Below are 17,475 nucleotides of genomic sequence, written 5' to 3'. Positions count from 1 at the left end.
CCTCAACAATGGACTGGATGGAGATAATAAGTATGAGCCATGGGAAATGGCATATGAATAGGTCATGAAAGTGGCTCTGGGCTATGCTCCTAATTTTTAGGAGGAAAATTCATAATCAAACGAACCTCACTCTCCATGGTTTAGTCATTGTTTTAAAGGTTTAATTCTGTTAGATGAAATTCAATTAACAACAATAAAAAACTAGATTAAGAAATGAGTCCTTGGGTACGATCAGTTTTTACACAGGTGTTCCTTTCCAACTGTGGTTCCCTAAAATTAAACAGAATGTGAATCCCTATGACATTTACTTTTCCAGGTAAATAATGTATTTAACATCTTCTTATAAAATTTCCAATTCCATTTTTCCATTTCTGTAAAATGATGGTATGTTTTATTGGTTTTAGAACTCACTGCTATAGCAATCATCTCCTACAGACATACCACATAAGAAACACATAAGTTTTCCAAACAGTAAATTTTAGACAATCTTTTTAAAAAAATATTCAAGAACATCATTTGTTTTCCTGTTTTGTTGTTATATTTTTATTGATTTCAGAGAGGAAAGGAAAGGGAGAGATAAAAATATCAATGATGAAAGATCATCATTGATAGGCTGCCTCTGGGGATCCAGCCCATAACCCGGTCATCCCCAGGCCTGTGCCCTGACTGGGAATCAAACCTTGACCTCCTGGTTCACAGATCGATGCTCAACCACTGGGACTCGCCAGCCGGGCAACACCATTTGCTTCTGAGCATTCACAGTGAACGAAGTTGAACCATGCCAACATATCCAGTGTGCTCTGAGCCTTTTTCTCCCACCACCAGGCACATCCATGCTGTTCTCTAGATAATTCTAATGATCCTCACACTTTACCACTCCTCAAATAGAGCAAATTCCTTATCCTCCCGAACCAAGAGCTTTACTCACAACCACACTCCCGGTCCCTTGAATGACTGGAAATACATGGTCAGGTCTCTAGCTATCTTTATTACTCATAAAGCATTCCATTATGGCAAGATTATACATTTGTTCCTCTGCCTCCCAACGGGAATGCAAATTGTCAAGAAAGGGGCCATGGCTTTCATTTGTATGGTCATTTAGTAATGAGCCCGAAAGAGCTTTTTCTTTAAAGATTAGGACTGCATGAATGCCCCTTCTCAAATAATTTTTCACAATTGAAATCATCTTTTAAAATGTTGGTGTTATTTTACTTTGTCTTCCGACATACAAGAGAGTATAAAGAATGTTACAAATACCTTTTAACCATCAGCAGCAGAAATGTCATCACAGATGTTATTGAAGCCTTCCCTCTCCTGTTTATTTCATCTCAATCACATTGCCTTAGTCTCTAAGAAAATCATTTTCTCGAATTTGGGGTGTATCGCACCCATACATGTACTTACCCATTTACCATGCACAGCTATGTATCATGTGTCGCATTTTTAACGTTTACAGAAATGGGACCATAGTGTGTATATTTTTCTGACACTCACTTTTTTTTCACTTACATAGTTCGGATTTATTCATGCCAATACATCTCATCATACTTTCATTTTCACTGCTACATAGGCAATTTCACAATATTCTATTGTAAGAATATTTCACAATATTCATTTTACTCCTTTCTCTTAAATATTTTTCTATTTCCAGTTTGTCACTATTATAAACAATACTGCTATAAAAATTGTTACACCATGATTTTAGTACAAAAGTGTAACAGTTAGTCTAGAGCAAAGGTCAGCAAACTTTTCAATAATGGCACAGAGAGTAAATGTTTTAGGCTTTGCAGCCATATGGTCAGTTTCACAACTATTCCATTCTGCTATTGTGTGAAAGTCCCCACAGGGAACACATAAATGGGTGAGAGTGGTATGTTCCCACACATCTTTGTTCACAAGAATAGGCAGCTGACAGGATTTGGCCCATGGGCCGGAGTATGCCCACTACTGCTCTAGAGTAAATTATAAGTTTGGTTACTGGGATGTGTTGCATGCGCATCTTCAAAATAACAAGATATAGTCAAATTTAAATCCTAAGAAGTGTATACATGTATATACCCACTAGCAATGTATAACCTTTCTTGATTCTTTACAACTGGGGGTAAAGAGAATACTTCATGTTAGCTATGATGCTTGATGTGAAATGTTTCATAGTGCTACCATTTGGATTTCCCTGTTAACTAGTGAAATTTAACAAATCTTTATGTTTATTAAATACTCTAGTTTTCTCTTATGGATTTCCTGTTCGTTTCATTTACTCAGTTTTCTTAAGGTTGCCTTTTTCTTATTGAGTTACAGAAATTCTTTATATTTTCTATATAAGAGTATTTTTTTTTAAACACAGACTCAATAAGAATACTAATCAAGATCATAAGCTATACAATATATCATAATTACAACAGTGGGTAAGTCGGTTAAATTGCCTGCCACCATTAGCTAAAAGATGAATTGCTGGGGTCCAACCCCAGCAGGTCCAGGGGTCCCCAAACGTGTGGACGGAGTCGGCAAAGAAGGAATGTCACGGAGACAGCGTTCAGTTGATCAGCAGCCTAGCCAGGATCTCCAGCCCGGATCTCCAGAGAGGTTCTGCTTCGGATCTCCAGCGAGGTTCTGTAGCCATGTTCCCTCGCTAGGTTCTCCAGCCAGGTTCTGTCCAGGCTCTCCAGTCAGGTTCAGTGTCCAGGTTCCAGTCAGGTTCTCCTGCCAATCTCTGTAGTCAGGTTCAGTCCAGGATCCCTTGCCATGTTCTCCCGCTAGGCTCTGTCTCTAGGCTCCGAGGCCAGTCCCGGTCCAGGATCCTCTGGCATGCTCTCGCCAGTGAAGTTCTTCTGTCTCTAGGCTCCGTGTAGGTTCTGTCTTCTGAATTCTGTCTCCTGAGTTCTGAGTGTTTCTGTCTTGTTACAACTGTATTTATACCAGTTGATTCAATCCTATCAATCTCTATTACAAAGGTTAGGGCGTTTCTTATCTCCATTCCAGGGAGAAAAGATTATGTAGTTTAAGCATGATTGTTCGTAGTTAAAGGGATTTAATTACCCGCCTGGCACTTAATTGAGGGGTTTTATTCCCTCCCTAACTTCAGGGGAAAATCCCTACCTGGGGAAAACAACCTTTCTCAGAGACCTTGGTTAAAACACATAGTGCCAAGAAGGTGAGCAAACATATTAAGAACAGTATGCCATATATGCCAGGTCCCTTGAAACAGCAAGCATGGACTGGCTCCCGGCAAATTCCCCCTTTTTTTTTTTTAAAAGCAAGCATTAAAAAAGAAAAACCTGAAACGCTCTCTTGTATCCATTTTAAGAGTAGGATTGGCGCTTTCTGCTATTACCTGAGTCCTGATCTATCACCCCAGGGAGAGCTTGCCAATCCTGCACTTTCCCGGGGTGGAAAGGCTGCAGTGGGGTTAAGGATAAGGCTCCTTGGGCCTACCTTCTCCCATGCCTCTACATTTACCTTTCCGGCACCTTTCCTTCCTCAGAAAAGCATGGACGTATTTCTTGTATAAAATGTTCTGTCTGACTGGGAGTAACCTTAATTCCTCTGCTAACAAGCATATATGTTAAAAGATCAATACGGAGTCTTTTTTCTTTAGACTCAGTATGGCACATCTTCTTAATCTAAAGATCAATACAGAGTCTTCTTTCTTTGGACTCAGTATGGCACATCTTCTCAATCTAAGAATCAATACAGAGTCTTCTTTCTTTGGACTCAGTATGGCACATCTTCTCAATCTAAGTTCTGTACTATCCACCTTCTTACCCTACTTATCCTCTATAGGGTGGTCTGTAGCACCCTGGTGGAGTCCTATCCGTCCCGAGTGTGGGGTTCTCAATGGGGGGGGGCTTACCTAAGGGAATCCTGTTCCAGGGGTTCCCAAAGGTGTGGACGGATTCGGCGAAGACTATCCACCCTCTTCCTACGGTGGAGTCTGATCCGTCCCGAGTGTGGGGGTTCTCAATGGGGGAGGAGGGCTTACCTAGGGGAATCCTGTTCCAGGGGTTCCCAAAGGTGTGGACGGAGTCAGCGAAGACTATCCACCTTCTTCCTACGGTGGAGTCCGATCCGTCCCGAGTGCGGGGCGCTTACCTAGGGGTCCCTGTTCAGGTGCCATATGCTGGGGTCCAACCCCAGCAGGTCCAGGGGTCCCCAAACGTGTGGACGGAGTCGGCAAAGAAGGAATGTCACGGAGACAGCGTTCAGTTGATCAGCAGCCTAGCCAGGATCTCCAGCCCGGATCTCCAGAGAGGTTCTGCTTCGGATCTCCAGCGAGGTTCTGTAGCCATGTTCCCTCACTAGGTTCTCCAGCCAGGTTCTGCCCAGGCTCTCCAGTCAGGTTCAGTGTCCAGGTTCCAGTCAGGTTCTCCTGCCAATCTCTGTAGTCAGGTTCAGTCCAGGATCCCTTGCCATGTTCTCCCGCTAGGCTCTGTCTCTAGGCTCCGAGGCCAGTCCCGGTCCAGGATCCTCTGGCATGCTCTCGCCAGTGAAGTTCTTCTGTCTCTAGGCTCCGTGTAGGTTCTGTCTTCTGAATTCTGTCTCCTGAGTTCTGAGTGTTTCTGTCTTGTTACAACTGTATTTATACCAGTTGATTCAATCCTATCAATCTCTATTACAAAGGTTAGGGCGTTTCTTATCTCCATTCCAGGGAGAAAAGATTATGTAGTTTAAGCATGATTGTTCGTAGTTAAAGGGATTTAATTACCCGCCTGGCACTTAGTTGAGGGGTTTTATTCCCTCCCTAACTTCAGGGGAAAATCCCTACCTGGGGAAAACAACCTTTCTCAGAGACCTTGGTTAAAACACATAGTGCCAAGAAGGTGAGCAAACATATTAAGAACAGTATGCCATATATGCCAGGTCCCTTGAAACAGCAAGCATGGACTGGCTCCCGGCAATGAATCATAAGTAAGAATACAAAATAATAACAAGAATAATAATAGCACAAATAAATAATGAATAATAATACAAGAATAAACTGTGTTGTAAGTATTCATAACTATACACCTACTCTTGCCAAGTCCTTAAATCCCTGTATGTTTCTTATAAAAATGTAAAAGTTCTGCTTTTAATATTTAGGTCCTGGAACTATTCTGCATCATATGAAATAAAAATCCAACCTTTTTTTCCTAATGGGAAAAACAATTTTCTATTAAGCCATCCATCTTTCCCCACAGATCTCATGTATCTAGTGTCAATATAGGTAGGAATCTGTTTTTTCCCCCCTATCATTTGTTTACCTCTGCATTGGTTCCAAAGTCATGATTACTATCACTATATCATAATTATAATTAATAATATTTTAATTATAGTTCAATCAATTTTTATTATGATTTTGATTTTCTTTATGTAGGAGATATTGTAAAGTGTGTTTTTATATTTTCAAATGTATTGCTTTACTCATTTTTTTTCAATGGTGTTTAACTGTATTGCATTTGTAATAAGGGACTATGCTCTGAAGATACCAATTTATTCCAGAATTTTTTTAGTATCTTGAGATTTCTTGTTGAATCTGACCATCTCCATCCTTTAATGGTAATTCAGTCTATTTACACTTAATGTGATTACTAATATATTGAACATATGTTCACATTATATAATTTTTATCAGGGACAATTAAACTAGTGAAGATACAAGGAATAATTTATATACATGTTTCTCGCTTAACTAATGAAAATAAACCAGAAACAAACTCTAGAAAATTGAGGAGGAGGAACCATAAACACAAACACGTGCACACACACACACACACACACAGACGGAAAAGAGGGAGAGAGAAAAAAATTAAGAAGCATATAGAGATCAATAGTGTCAAATAGTGCTGAAATATCTTGAAAGCTTTGTAGAAAGAGTTCAAAAGCTAGAATACAATGGATTGAGGCAAGTTGGTTATAACTTCGAGGGTATAATGGGGAAAAAGTACTCTCACCCAATCCTGAATTTGTAAATGCCATTAGGGGAAATCAATGTTTCACTTGTAATATCTAGAGATTACCTAATATCATTCTTTAGCTACTTCCAAGCAAAAAACCACCTAAAATTCAGGAGCTTAAAATAGCAATCAGTTATTATTAGCTCAGAAGTATGAGACTAGGGATCAGCGGACCTCACCTGGCTCAGATGATCTCGGATGTTCTTAGTCCTGCATCTGAAGATGAGCTGGCCACGGGCTGATCTGGGCCCACATCCTTGTAGGGACACTGGGGCAGCTCAGCCCTGCTCCAGGTGTCCTGTCCTCCTTCGGGGACCACTGGGCTACCTAGAGCTTATCTTTCTCATGACAATGGCACAGTACAAAAGAACCAGCCAGGCTCATTTCAACTCAGTGCTTGTGTTTAATGTCTTTTAACAAGCCATTGGCCAAAACAAGTCACGTGGTTGAGGTGAGTGACAAGTGTAATAATAGGTCACCCTATGCTTAGTGGAAGGGCATTACAAAAGGAAGCAGAATTAGAGCAGATATACAAAGAAGGGAATAGGGACCATCATTGCCAATCATTGCAACCTATCACGCTAGCCCTTTGTGAGAGAAAAATAAAATGTTTTTGTAAATGAATAAAGAGTTTGAGAGCATCTAAAACTTCCCTTCCCCATGTGACTCCAATGAAAGACTCAGTGATCTAATACAAGGGAGGCAAGTTGGTTACAACTTAGTAAAAATAACCGTAACCAACTGTATTGTACCTACATGAAAAGAAAACCTATGAGCTGAAGCGTGATTATCAGAGCAATGGTTTACAAAGTAGGGTGTGCACATCCATTTAGATATAGGAAGAAAATGCTACAATCTTTATTTCTACATAGAATTCTTATGTAAACATAGAGAGTAAAGAAAGCTTTGCTGGTCAACAATACCTGGAATGATACCGACACTCTCACCATGTCCACAAGTCGATGAAGGTCATGCATGTAGGACATCTTATGTGAAGAAAAGGAGCCTCCAACAGGGCCCTCCCAGTGATGCCTCATTCATTTGCTCTCAGTGGACTGTGATTTATACATAATTAAATTTGCAAGTGATCACATCTAGTTCTGATTAAACCCCCGCTAATGAAAATAGACAAATGGCTTCAAGAGATTATTACTAAACGACACCATGGGTCGAAAAACACACTAATAATTGCATAAGCACAAGTGGACAACAAGAAATGGGATATCTGTTCTATGAGCTCTTCATCAGCCACATTAAACATGATGAGCTAAATCAACTCTAAAATAAAATCTGCAAAAGCAAATTTATAAGTATACTAAAGCTATTTAAAATATGGGTTTAGACTCACTGTTTTAATGATAACCTTTATTTTAAGTACCTTGAAATAATGGTTAATGATAGCATAAGGCAATTGCAAATAATGAGTTGTTTGAAAACTAAACATTCAGAACATGAAGACAAATATCTAAAATTGGTGGTTGTATTTTTAAAATTAGTGTGATGGCTCAGTAACCAATAGCAAATAATGCACTTCTCAATTTGAATTTATATACCTTTTTCATCTACAACAGTCATCAAAACAAACATTAAAATATGAATTAGAGTCAGACCTTTGATTGCTATATTATAATAAAGCACATTTAAACATATTAATTGCTAAAATATTATCATGAACAGCAATCTTAAATGGTAGCAAAAATAAGTATATTTTATTAATAAATATAACAGTAATTCCTGAACAATAAGTGATTTAACTTTATATCGTTCCAATTTCTGCTTTGGTGTTTATTTTATATTTTAATATGTTAGTACAAAAGTATACAGATATAGAAATAGATAAATAAGTACAGTTGATCCACTAGTTTTTGTGGGTTTGCTTTCTATATTTAAAAGGCGGAGTAAGTAGACAACCAAATAATATTTAATGGATATCTACTAAGAATAACAGGATTTCCAAACAAATTATTTACAATGTGATTGCCTTAAATTCATATAAAATGCACATTCTCAGTATTTGAAAATAATAGAAAAATTCCTTAAAAGAAACTTAGATTTCACCATGAGTATACTAGTATACTTTTATAGTAATAGTTTGATTTGTATGTTATAGAATATTGTTACAGAAATAAAGAACAATGCATCTTCTTCATACAAATTCATGGACCCATGAACTGAGATTCTAAAGGAAATCAGTAATAACAAGAGTAAAAACAAAATCTTTTAGGAATACACAAAGAAGCAAATTTAGGAAACACTAAAAAATTCACAAGGACATATCAGCATGCAGCTAACCTATGGCCAATATACTGGAGAAGTGAGACTAATAATTGGATAAAAATGAAATGAAGGAATTCACATAGTTCCATATTTCAAAAATAATTTACCAGAAATGGAATCTTTTAAAAGATGGGGTTATAGATAAATTCCGTGGTTTTCCTGTGTCCAAGCTTGTTAGGGGCAAAATCAAGAGAGGGATACAATTTCCAGTCCACTACTGCAAACAAGAAAATCACTCTCTATTGCATAGTTTATTGCATAAACATGATTTCAAGGACACACTGACTTAGTGAAGACATCATATTTTTAGTGCCTGGGTACATTAATTATAAGTCAATGCTTGTAGCCTGTTTTGATGAATTATGTCCAAATGGCAGGGCTGTTCTTGGAGTAATTTCCCATTTACTTTGATCTACTGAGTGTATTTTAACAGTGTGTTTCTTTTTTTTTATTATTTATTCATTTTATTTATTTATTTATTTATTTATTTTGGCATCACCATTTATCCCTCTATATGCTCCTCCACCACCACCTGCCCCGCCTCCCACCACAATCACCACACACATGGACACAGACAAGAGTGTGTTCCTCGTATGACAAATGAAAATGTAGCCGCCTTCTCCCTTACCTCTCTAGCCTGGTGTTCAGCAATCCTCTCCCATCATACTCTCTCCTGCAGCAATACTGATATTGCAGGGCCTCTAAGGCCTCATGCTCAATCTTAGAACCCAAACTCATTGACCTCTGCTGCAGTATCTCTTCCCTATCGACCCCTTCATTTGGCCACATTTACTTCACTTTGAGAACAAGGGTCATAACCACCTTCTTGCATGCATTAGAAATAAACAATAATTAGTCTATGAATAAATCAATGAGAGGACTCATTGGAAATTAAATATTGCAACAAGGATTCTGGGAACACCAGCACAAAGGGTATATAAGGAGAAAGGCATCATCAGAGACAGATAGAAGAAAAACTCTCAGGTATCTCACAAAAAGAGTCATCAGTATGCAATACCGTAATTCTTAAATTCACAGGTAAGAATGTTGGCATGTGTCTCTTTGAATAACTATATTAAGCTAATCACAGTGGGCATTTATTGTATATAATACTAATATTTTAGAAAATCTTGACATATATCAAAAAAGCCACGCCATAGTAAGTCCTCTGGTAACAGAGATCTACTATGTTTTAGTTTTATTTAGGAATACTTTGGCTTTGGTGAGGCAATTGGCTCTAAGTCCCTTTTTGATCTGACTCAGAGTTATGTTCTAGTCTCATCTCCTTTCATATCCCTAATAGTATTCTAGGCTTCTATTATACTGACCTTTTACATTTCACTAAACTCAACAAACACTTCTAATTTTTGCTAAAACGTTCTTCTCATTATATAGCTGGCCAACCAATCCCTGTTTGTCCTCCTTAGCTATTTCCTTTTCCTAGAAGCCTTCTCTGGTGTAGACATCCTCAGCACACATCCCCTCTACTACCATATTAATTCATAAACACTGCAATAAAAAACATGATCACACTGTTTTAAAATGATATTTTTTTCTTAGTCCCGCAACCCCCCCCCCCCCCCACACACACACACACACACGCTGCGAACAACTTGAGGGCAGCACTGCTTATACCTACGTATTTCAGCTCTCAGCACTGTGACAGATACAGAGTATGTACTTAGTAAATCTTGTTGAAATGAACAAACACAACTCATGCCTTCTCGTAGCTCAGCGTGCAGGAAAAGGAAAGCTATGTGAAGGGTTTTAGTATCTAGTGTGAAAAGTCATAAGAAATGTGTGAACGCCATGTGGTGGAGCACAAGGACCAGAAGGGCTGACTCTCCTTGGAGTAGCCTAGAGAAACATCAGAGAAGATGAAATGTGAGCTTGGCCTTGAGTAAATGAAAGATCTCCAGTTGGCAACAGAGGAGCGAAGCACAACAAAAACAGGGGAAAACATGTGCAAAGCCAGAGAGCTGTTAAAGATAATGGCATGCTCGGAGAACAGTGAGAAGTTCAATGCAATCTTTAAAAATAAAAGCCTTCCAGCCACTGCCCTCTGTCTCGCCTCCTCGCCTCAACCACGCTGCTTAAAAATGTCTCCACCACTCTTTACCCATTTCCTCACCTCCCACGCGCTCAGCCCACTGCAATCTGGTTGCTGTTACCACGATCAGCAAATATCTCCTTGTTCTTTATCTAATGACACACTCGAATCCTTTTCTTGACTTTACTACAATATATAACACTGTTGTCATCTCTCTACTTTTTCAATACCCTCCCGCATTCGCATGAAAAGCACATTCTCCGGGTTTTGTGGGAAACCTTCGGGAAAATCCTCATCTTGGGATCTGATACCCTCTGTGTCTTCCAAATATCTACCTGGAATGATGTCTCCTGGAACATGTATGGGACTGACACCAATGGATAATATATTATTCTTAATCAAGATATACAAGTTCAGCGCGGCCCTCCCAAGAAGACAGATTCCACCCTGGTAACCTGGGGAAAAACATGCAACCTCTGCAATGTTTTGTTTTGTTTTAATCACTCAGGTTCAGAAATCATAGCTGTTTGTTATTTAGTTTATACAAAAGAATTGAGGAGGAGGGGTGGTAGGGAGTGCTATTTTCTGAAGAAGCCAAGAGAGCTATGACTGGATGTTCTTGGTTCTCACACCCTCCCTCCTGCAAGATGAAAAAGGACGGAGTCAAACTAGTCAGACTACCTTTACTCGCCCTCTTTTGTGAAATTGTTACCGCATGCCCTAGGTGAGGTTTTACTGTGGGCAACACCTATGGGTTCATCCCATTACTGAACAAATTATATCCAATCTTGACTAAGGGCTGCAAGTGAAAAATATACTGATCATTGCACATCGTTGTATCTAATCATATCTAATAAAAGGCTAATATGCAAATCAACTTAACAACAGAACCACCAGTTGCCATGATGCACACTGACCACCACGGGGCAGATGCTCGATGCATTTTGAGGAATATTTTTAAAAACTATAAGAGGGTGCTGAAAAATATTGGCTGAAGGAATTCATGTTCCCCAAGTCTAAACCCTATCCTTCCACAATATCAATAACCTTACAATAATCAACTTATACATGCCAACTTTAAAGTGAGTATACATTATGTCTTTACTTTTGATATGTAATATTTGCCATATTTGCAGCGGTCATTTACAAATGACAACTTCTGATAAAGGTTTGCATCTAAGTCCAGTATCAAGTTTTGACCAAATATTGACGTATAACAACTCTCTAAAACCTTCCTATGTTGTTAATTACCAAACAACATAATATCCCAATGACTTCTGGGGATCTAAGTGACACTAAACACTGTTTTGATAATATAAAAAGTAAGGTCTAGAAACCAAGGTCTCCGCTTACCCTGCCTGGCTACTTCTTAGTGGCCTGATGGTAAACTCTGAATCAGTCATGTTGAGATGACTTCAAAGTTCCCATTGTTCAAGTTCTAACCTTAATACTTAGCACTGCAAGAGATAACCATTTGAGCTGAGGTTCTTAGCCTAATTTTTGGTGCAGTAATTGATGGCAATACCATTATGCCTTAGAAATATGCACACACAGTAAAAGTGTTTACAATATGGGAAAAGCGTTCTATATAGAAACCAATGAGAAAAATTATCAATGAGTGAGTTATAAATTTCTAAAATGCACATGCCTACTAAAAACGTTGTCAATTGTCAACTGCTAGTGCATTCCTAAGTTTAATTACCTTCTTACTCACGAATTGTTTAAATGTTGAAATAAAAAAATTAAACTTAATTGCAGACACTGTAATTAGAAACTAATTATAATTTAGAACTTCGCCTTTCTCCGGACAATTACACTGGTTAATGATTCTGAGATACAGTTTACATGTGCGTGTGTGTGTTTGTTCTCTTGGTTTTTAATACTTTCTGCTATGTTGCTTTTCTCTCTCAAGCTAATGTCACAGCATATCTGCATCACTGACCTGAACAGGAAGACTTGGGGGTTTAGGTCTTGCTTCAGTGTGTGCATTGCATAGAAATGAGTGTATCTTCTAAGCTGATAAAAGTAGAATTAAATTTATCCTTTACTTTTCTTCCATTGCCTAATTGCTTCTGCCAGCCATTTTTATATATGGCTGATAATGATATGGGTTATATTTTCCCTTACCATTACAATAACTTTATTTCTATTTAAAGTGCCACAGCCAAGCATGGTTTCTTGATTGGAAATATAAATTTAATATAAATTCAAACTTTCCCTCATTATCTTACTTTCCAGCAAAAAATAATATCAAGGTTGAGAATCACTCGTTTGATCATCAAAAAGATCAGATTATTTCTTTTCACAAAATACATACATGCTTTTAAATGGAGTGCCGTCTTCACTGGTAGATGTGCAATATCACTAATTATGTATATTTGTATATGTCAGTGTTACATTTGTATATAGATCATTCAGGTTTCATTTCCCCCATCTTCATCATGCTTCTCTAGATTTGGACAAATAGCAAACAGTACCTGTTGCGTGATCAAACCATCTCTTGGCTCTCATTCAAAATCCTCCCCATTCCACACATTATTATGTATACCAATTACCAGTGTATTGCCTCTCAGCTCCAAATCCACCCTCCTTTCCCCTTCTCGGCGATACTGCAGAAGGACTCTGTCAACACTGGCCCTTTGCCAGCTGGCACAATGTTAGGCTTTGTCAACAAAAGGTATGGGAGGAATCTTCTCATGTCCTAGCAAAAGAAGACGACTCTCTCTGTGCTTCTCTTGGGATTCAGATGCCTCGTCACTCTTTGCGTTGCTTCAGAAGGTTGGTAGGCGAGGAGTTTTCAGCCACCAGGCAGGATATGCTTACATACCAGCTTCAGCAAAGACCCTCCCAGGTTTCTTCACCAGCAACAGCGGCATGCTCCTGGAGCCCCAACTTATTCTTCACTGAGGTCTGACTCAGCCTTCGGTGGCCAGGCACTCTGCCAAGTCCTCACTGTCTTCCTGGTTCATGATGCTTCACTCCTAGAAGCAGACGTTGCCTTCTGCGTTTGCTAATTCTGCATTGATTGGTTTTCTTTTACCCTGTTTTATTATTTAACCACTTCTACCAGTTCATAATTAATTATATTGGATTTTCCCCTGCTTAAATGACTGTTGTGGATTCTTTCCTCTGACTGGATGCTGATGATAGGTGCTCACTTGGTGGCCTTGCAATTAATCAGACTTCCTCCAAGCCAGCTACTGGTAAGACTGAGTAAGCAGGTGAATAAAGATAGAAATAAAGTAGAAAATTGGACATGGCCAAAGAGAATTCTGTAGGACTGTGTTAGGCTGGGATATTCAGAGAAATGTAACATTAGAAAACTGTTGAGGGCCCACAAAGCTTTCAACAGCCTCTGATGTAAAATATTTATTTCATTTGGGAAAATATCTCAATATATAGGCTCCTGTGCACACATACGTACACACATTCACATACAAATACATTCCAAAACAGAAAAATAAAATTAAAAAATCAAAGTGATTTTTTTAAATGTTGCCAACCATAATTCCACTCAACTCAATTATATATAGTTTGGAATGTAAGTCAATTTTAATGTTTAATATAAAGTGTGGTAGGGGCCTCCAAAATAAGAAATCAAATCATGCGTGTGCTAAAATTTTTAAAAGATCTTAGGTGAAGTTCACTGAAGAGACCAAATTTTGCCTGGCTGGCATGGCTCAGTGGTTGAGCATTGACCTATGGACCAAGAAGCCACTGTTTGATCCCCGGTCAGGGCACATGCCCGTGTTGTGGGCTTGATCCCAGTGTGGGGTATGCAGGAGGTAGCTAGTCAATGATTCTCTGTCATCACTGATGTTTCTATATATCTCTCCTGCTCTGAAATCAATAAATTATATTTTTTTAAAAGCGAGAAAATTTTGATTTCAATTAAAAAATGAAGGAGTTTAAATTTTTTGTTGTTGCTAATGACTGCAGGCTTAACATTATCTACCAGCTTTTAATTTTTATTTATTTATTTGCATATAAACATTAACGTTTATTTTATTTTTCTCATTTCAATGTTTTATTAAAATACTTTTTTGTTTATAGGGACAACCAAGAAAAACATACATCATTTATATGTAAAATATAATGAACATAGGCTCATGGGAATGCAGATTTTTAAAATTTCAAAGAAGCTTTCATAAAAACAATGACAGCAGCATACAGGACCACAGACACAAAACAGCATGACTGGCTGATCATGACTACCTCACTGGGACATGGTCCCGTCCCAGTTCTGGCACACGTTATGCTAAATCTTCAAGTCTTAACTTTGCACATTAGTATCCCCTATTCTTCATTTCAACTTGACATCAGTAGATTCCTTATGTTAACTGTTAAACTTCAATTTTAATTGCAGAATTATAATGCCTTTTCCCGTTATTTTCCTTACTTTATTTTTCTCATAACTCATGATTTGTAGAAATATATAAATTTGCCAACTTTCCCTGAAGGAAGTCATAAATGGAAACAATAGCTAAATAATTGCAGTTTCTTTCCCTTCCCTTTTAAGAAAAAGTCGGCTTCATTGAGGTATAAATGACAAATAAAATTGTAAGATATTTAAAGTGTGCATTGTAGCAATTTAATGTACCTATACATTGTGAAAGAATTCCCCTCCATCTAGCTCAACTATTTATCTTTTGTGTGTGTGACATTTGATTAAGTTCTACTCTTTTAGAAATTTGAATTACACAATACAGTGTTATTAAGTATAGTCACCATGGTTTACATTAGACCCTCAGACCTTTTTTATCTTATAGCCGAAAGTTTGCACTCTTTCACCCACCTCTCCCTATCCCCACCCCCAGACCCTGACAACCATATTTTTACTCTTTCTATGAGCTTAATTTTTTTATTTGACATAAAAGTAATACACATAGAATTTGTCTTTCTCTGTTAATTCACTTAGCATAATGCCCTCAAGATCAATCCATCTTGTAGCAGATGGCAGGATTTTGTTATTTCTCATGGCTAAATAACATCCCTCTGTGTATGTATACCATGTTTCTATACCTTGGTTATTGTGAATTAGCCTATCATGAACATGGGAGGGCAGATACCTCTTTGTGATCCTGCTTTCATTTCCTTGGGATGGATACTCAGAAGTGGGATTGCTGGATCCTATGGATTATATTTTAAAATTTTTGAGGAACCTCCATAGTGTTTTCCACAGTGGTTGTACCATGTTACATGCCCACAAACAGTATACAAGGGTTCCATTTTCTCCACATCCTCACCAATACTATTAACTCTTGTCTTTTCAGTGGCTATATATATATTAAAAAGGACTAATCAAAACCCCAAGCTACAATGGCGCACTACAGATACAAAAGGATTAGCATCCTTAACTCTCATGTATTTGGCTAGAACAAATAGGCATGAGTCAATCACATAATCCTATAAAACTAAAAATACTCCTTTCTTCTAAAAAAATTATTCCTCCCAACTTTGCATATATTAAGTAAAAGCAGTATTTTATTAAAAACTCACCATATCTGTATCTGAGACAGGGCCAAAACTGGTCACGTAGATATTAGTGAAGACTTCAGTAATACTGTCTGATAGGAGAAAAGGAGATTGAAAATAGATGTTATGTAATGAGAGGCACAGGAGACAGAAGTGGCCAAGTTCATGGCATGGTTAGAAAACTGTGATATTTAGGAATATTGCTCTTTCTTTTCAACTTGCAGAACCAACAAAAATATCTAGGTTGCTCACTTATTTCATAGGTTCTAGCAACCCTAAATGCAAAATTCCTAGAAGTATTAAGATCTTCTTACTTGGAAACTACAACTGACTAGAGCATTCTTTTGTATGCATATTTCTCAAAATTAATAGCTTCTTAGAATCTATCCTAATTGAACTAGTTTTCAATAAATTTTCCATAGGTACTGAAAGTAAAATATAGTTAGCATGATTACTCTGTGATATAGTCCTGTATTTGATATTTAAACTAAATACTTCAGATGGTACTTAATGATGGTAGAGATTTAGTTTTTAGGTTGTAAATTAATGAATCTTCTGAATAAAGCAAAAAACAGATGGCTAATCATTACAAATAAATATAATCCATATTAATATAAAAGTTATTATTCAGTGATATAAAAATAAAAGCAAATAACATACATTAATCACACTGGATTACTTCCAAACAAGCTTGCTTTTTAATGTATTTAAGAATGCCGAAATTGCCAAGACTTATTTAGCGTTCATCTTATTTAATTCATCTTAATTGAATTAAAGTCTATAGTTATGTCCCTTATTGACTGTAACACAATTAACTGGATTGCTCTGTTAGCCAGGTGATTTTAAGTAAGGCAAATAGTGAGGGGGTGGGGGGAGTATTTAAGAGAAAAACACTTTAAATGTTCTTATATAAAAATGCATCATTAATTTCTACCATCATACAGTCAGGGGATAAAAATAAAATAAAAATTTCTATCATCATGAAATGAATGTCTTATCTAGTAACTATCAAATTTTTAATTCTAGACAAACAATACCATGAAATATTTTAATATTATATGGGACATGCATTTATAATCATGAAAGAGAGAGGAGATGAAGTCTGGGATATTGAATCCACTATGGCAAAACCAAAGAAATAAAAAGAATATGAAAAAGCAGAGTAGACTTCTTCAAAAGGCTTTACACATACTAAACAACATAACAAACCTATGAGATCGATGTTCTCTTATCCCAATGTGTGTGTACACTTATGTACAGAAAAGTAAGAGATTATGCCCAATGACCCACTTAGAATCCAAGCAATCAGGCTCCTGAGCCCTCAGGGTAAACCAAAGCCTTATACACAGTCCACATAAATTTGAAATAAAAGTGTGTTCTCATTAACTACATATTTGTATTCACCACAATACTCTGTGCTAAAGACATAGTTACAGTGTTCCAAATAAATATAGTCATTCAACTTTATTATATGTATATACTATTCTATTACAAAAACTGTATTTATGAAATTTTATTATAAAACTGATTTGAAACCTAAATCCTATACAATAAAGCGGTGATATGCAAATTGACCATCACTCCAACACACAAGATGGCCACCCCCATGTGGTCAAAGATGGCTACCACAAGATGACCAGCAGGAGGGGCAGTTGTGGGCAATCAGGCCAGCAGGGGAGGGCAGTTAGGAGGGACCAGGCCAACAAGGGAGGGCATTTAGGGGGGACCAAGCCGGCAGAGGAGA

General features: G+C 37.6%; 1 protein-coding gene across 2 annotated transcripts in view; it reads right to left on the bottom strand.

The window, feature by feature from the left end:
• Positions 1-17,475, bottom strand: part of GABRA2 (gamma-aminobutyric acid type A receptor subunit alpha2) — a 107,334-nt gene that overhangs the window by 42,644 nt on the left and 47,215 nt on the right. For both annotated transcript variants that reach the window (XM_059671986.1, XM_059671975.1), the window contains exon 3: positions 15,756-15,823. In XM_059671986.1, the coding sequence (XP_059527969.1) occupies positions 15,756-15,823 (68 nt within the window). The remainder of the gene's footprint in view (positions 1-15,755; positions 15,824-17,475) is intronic.

This window comes from Myotis daubentonii, chromosome 1 (assembly GCF_963259705.1).
Source record: "Myotis daubentonii chromosome 1, mMyoDau2.1, whole genome shotgun sequence".
NCBI classification, from domain to species: Eukaryota; Metazoa; Chordata; class Mammalia; order Chiroptera; family Vespertilionidae; genus Myotis; species Myotis daubentonii.
The sequence above is the reverse complement of the archived record's forward strand: the minus strand, read 5'-3'. Positions and strand labels throughout refer to the sequence as shown.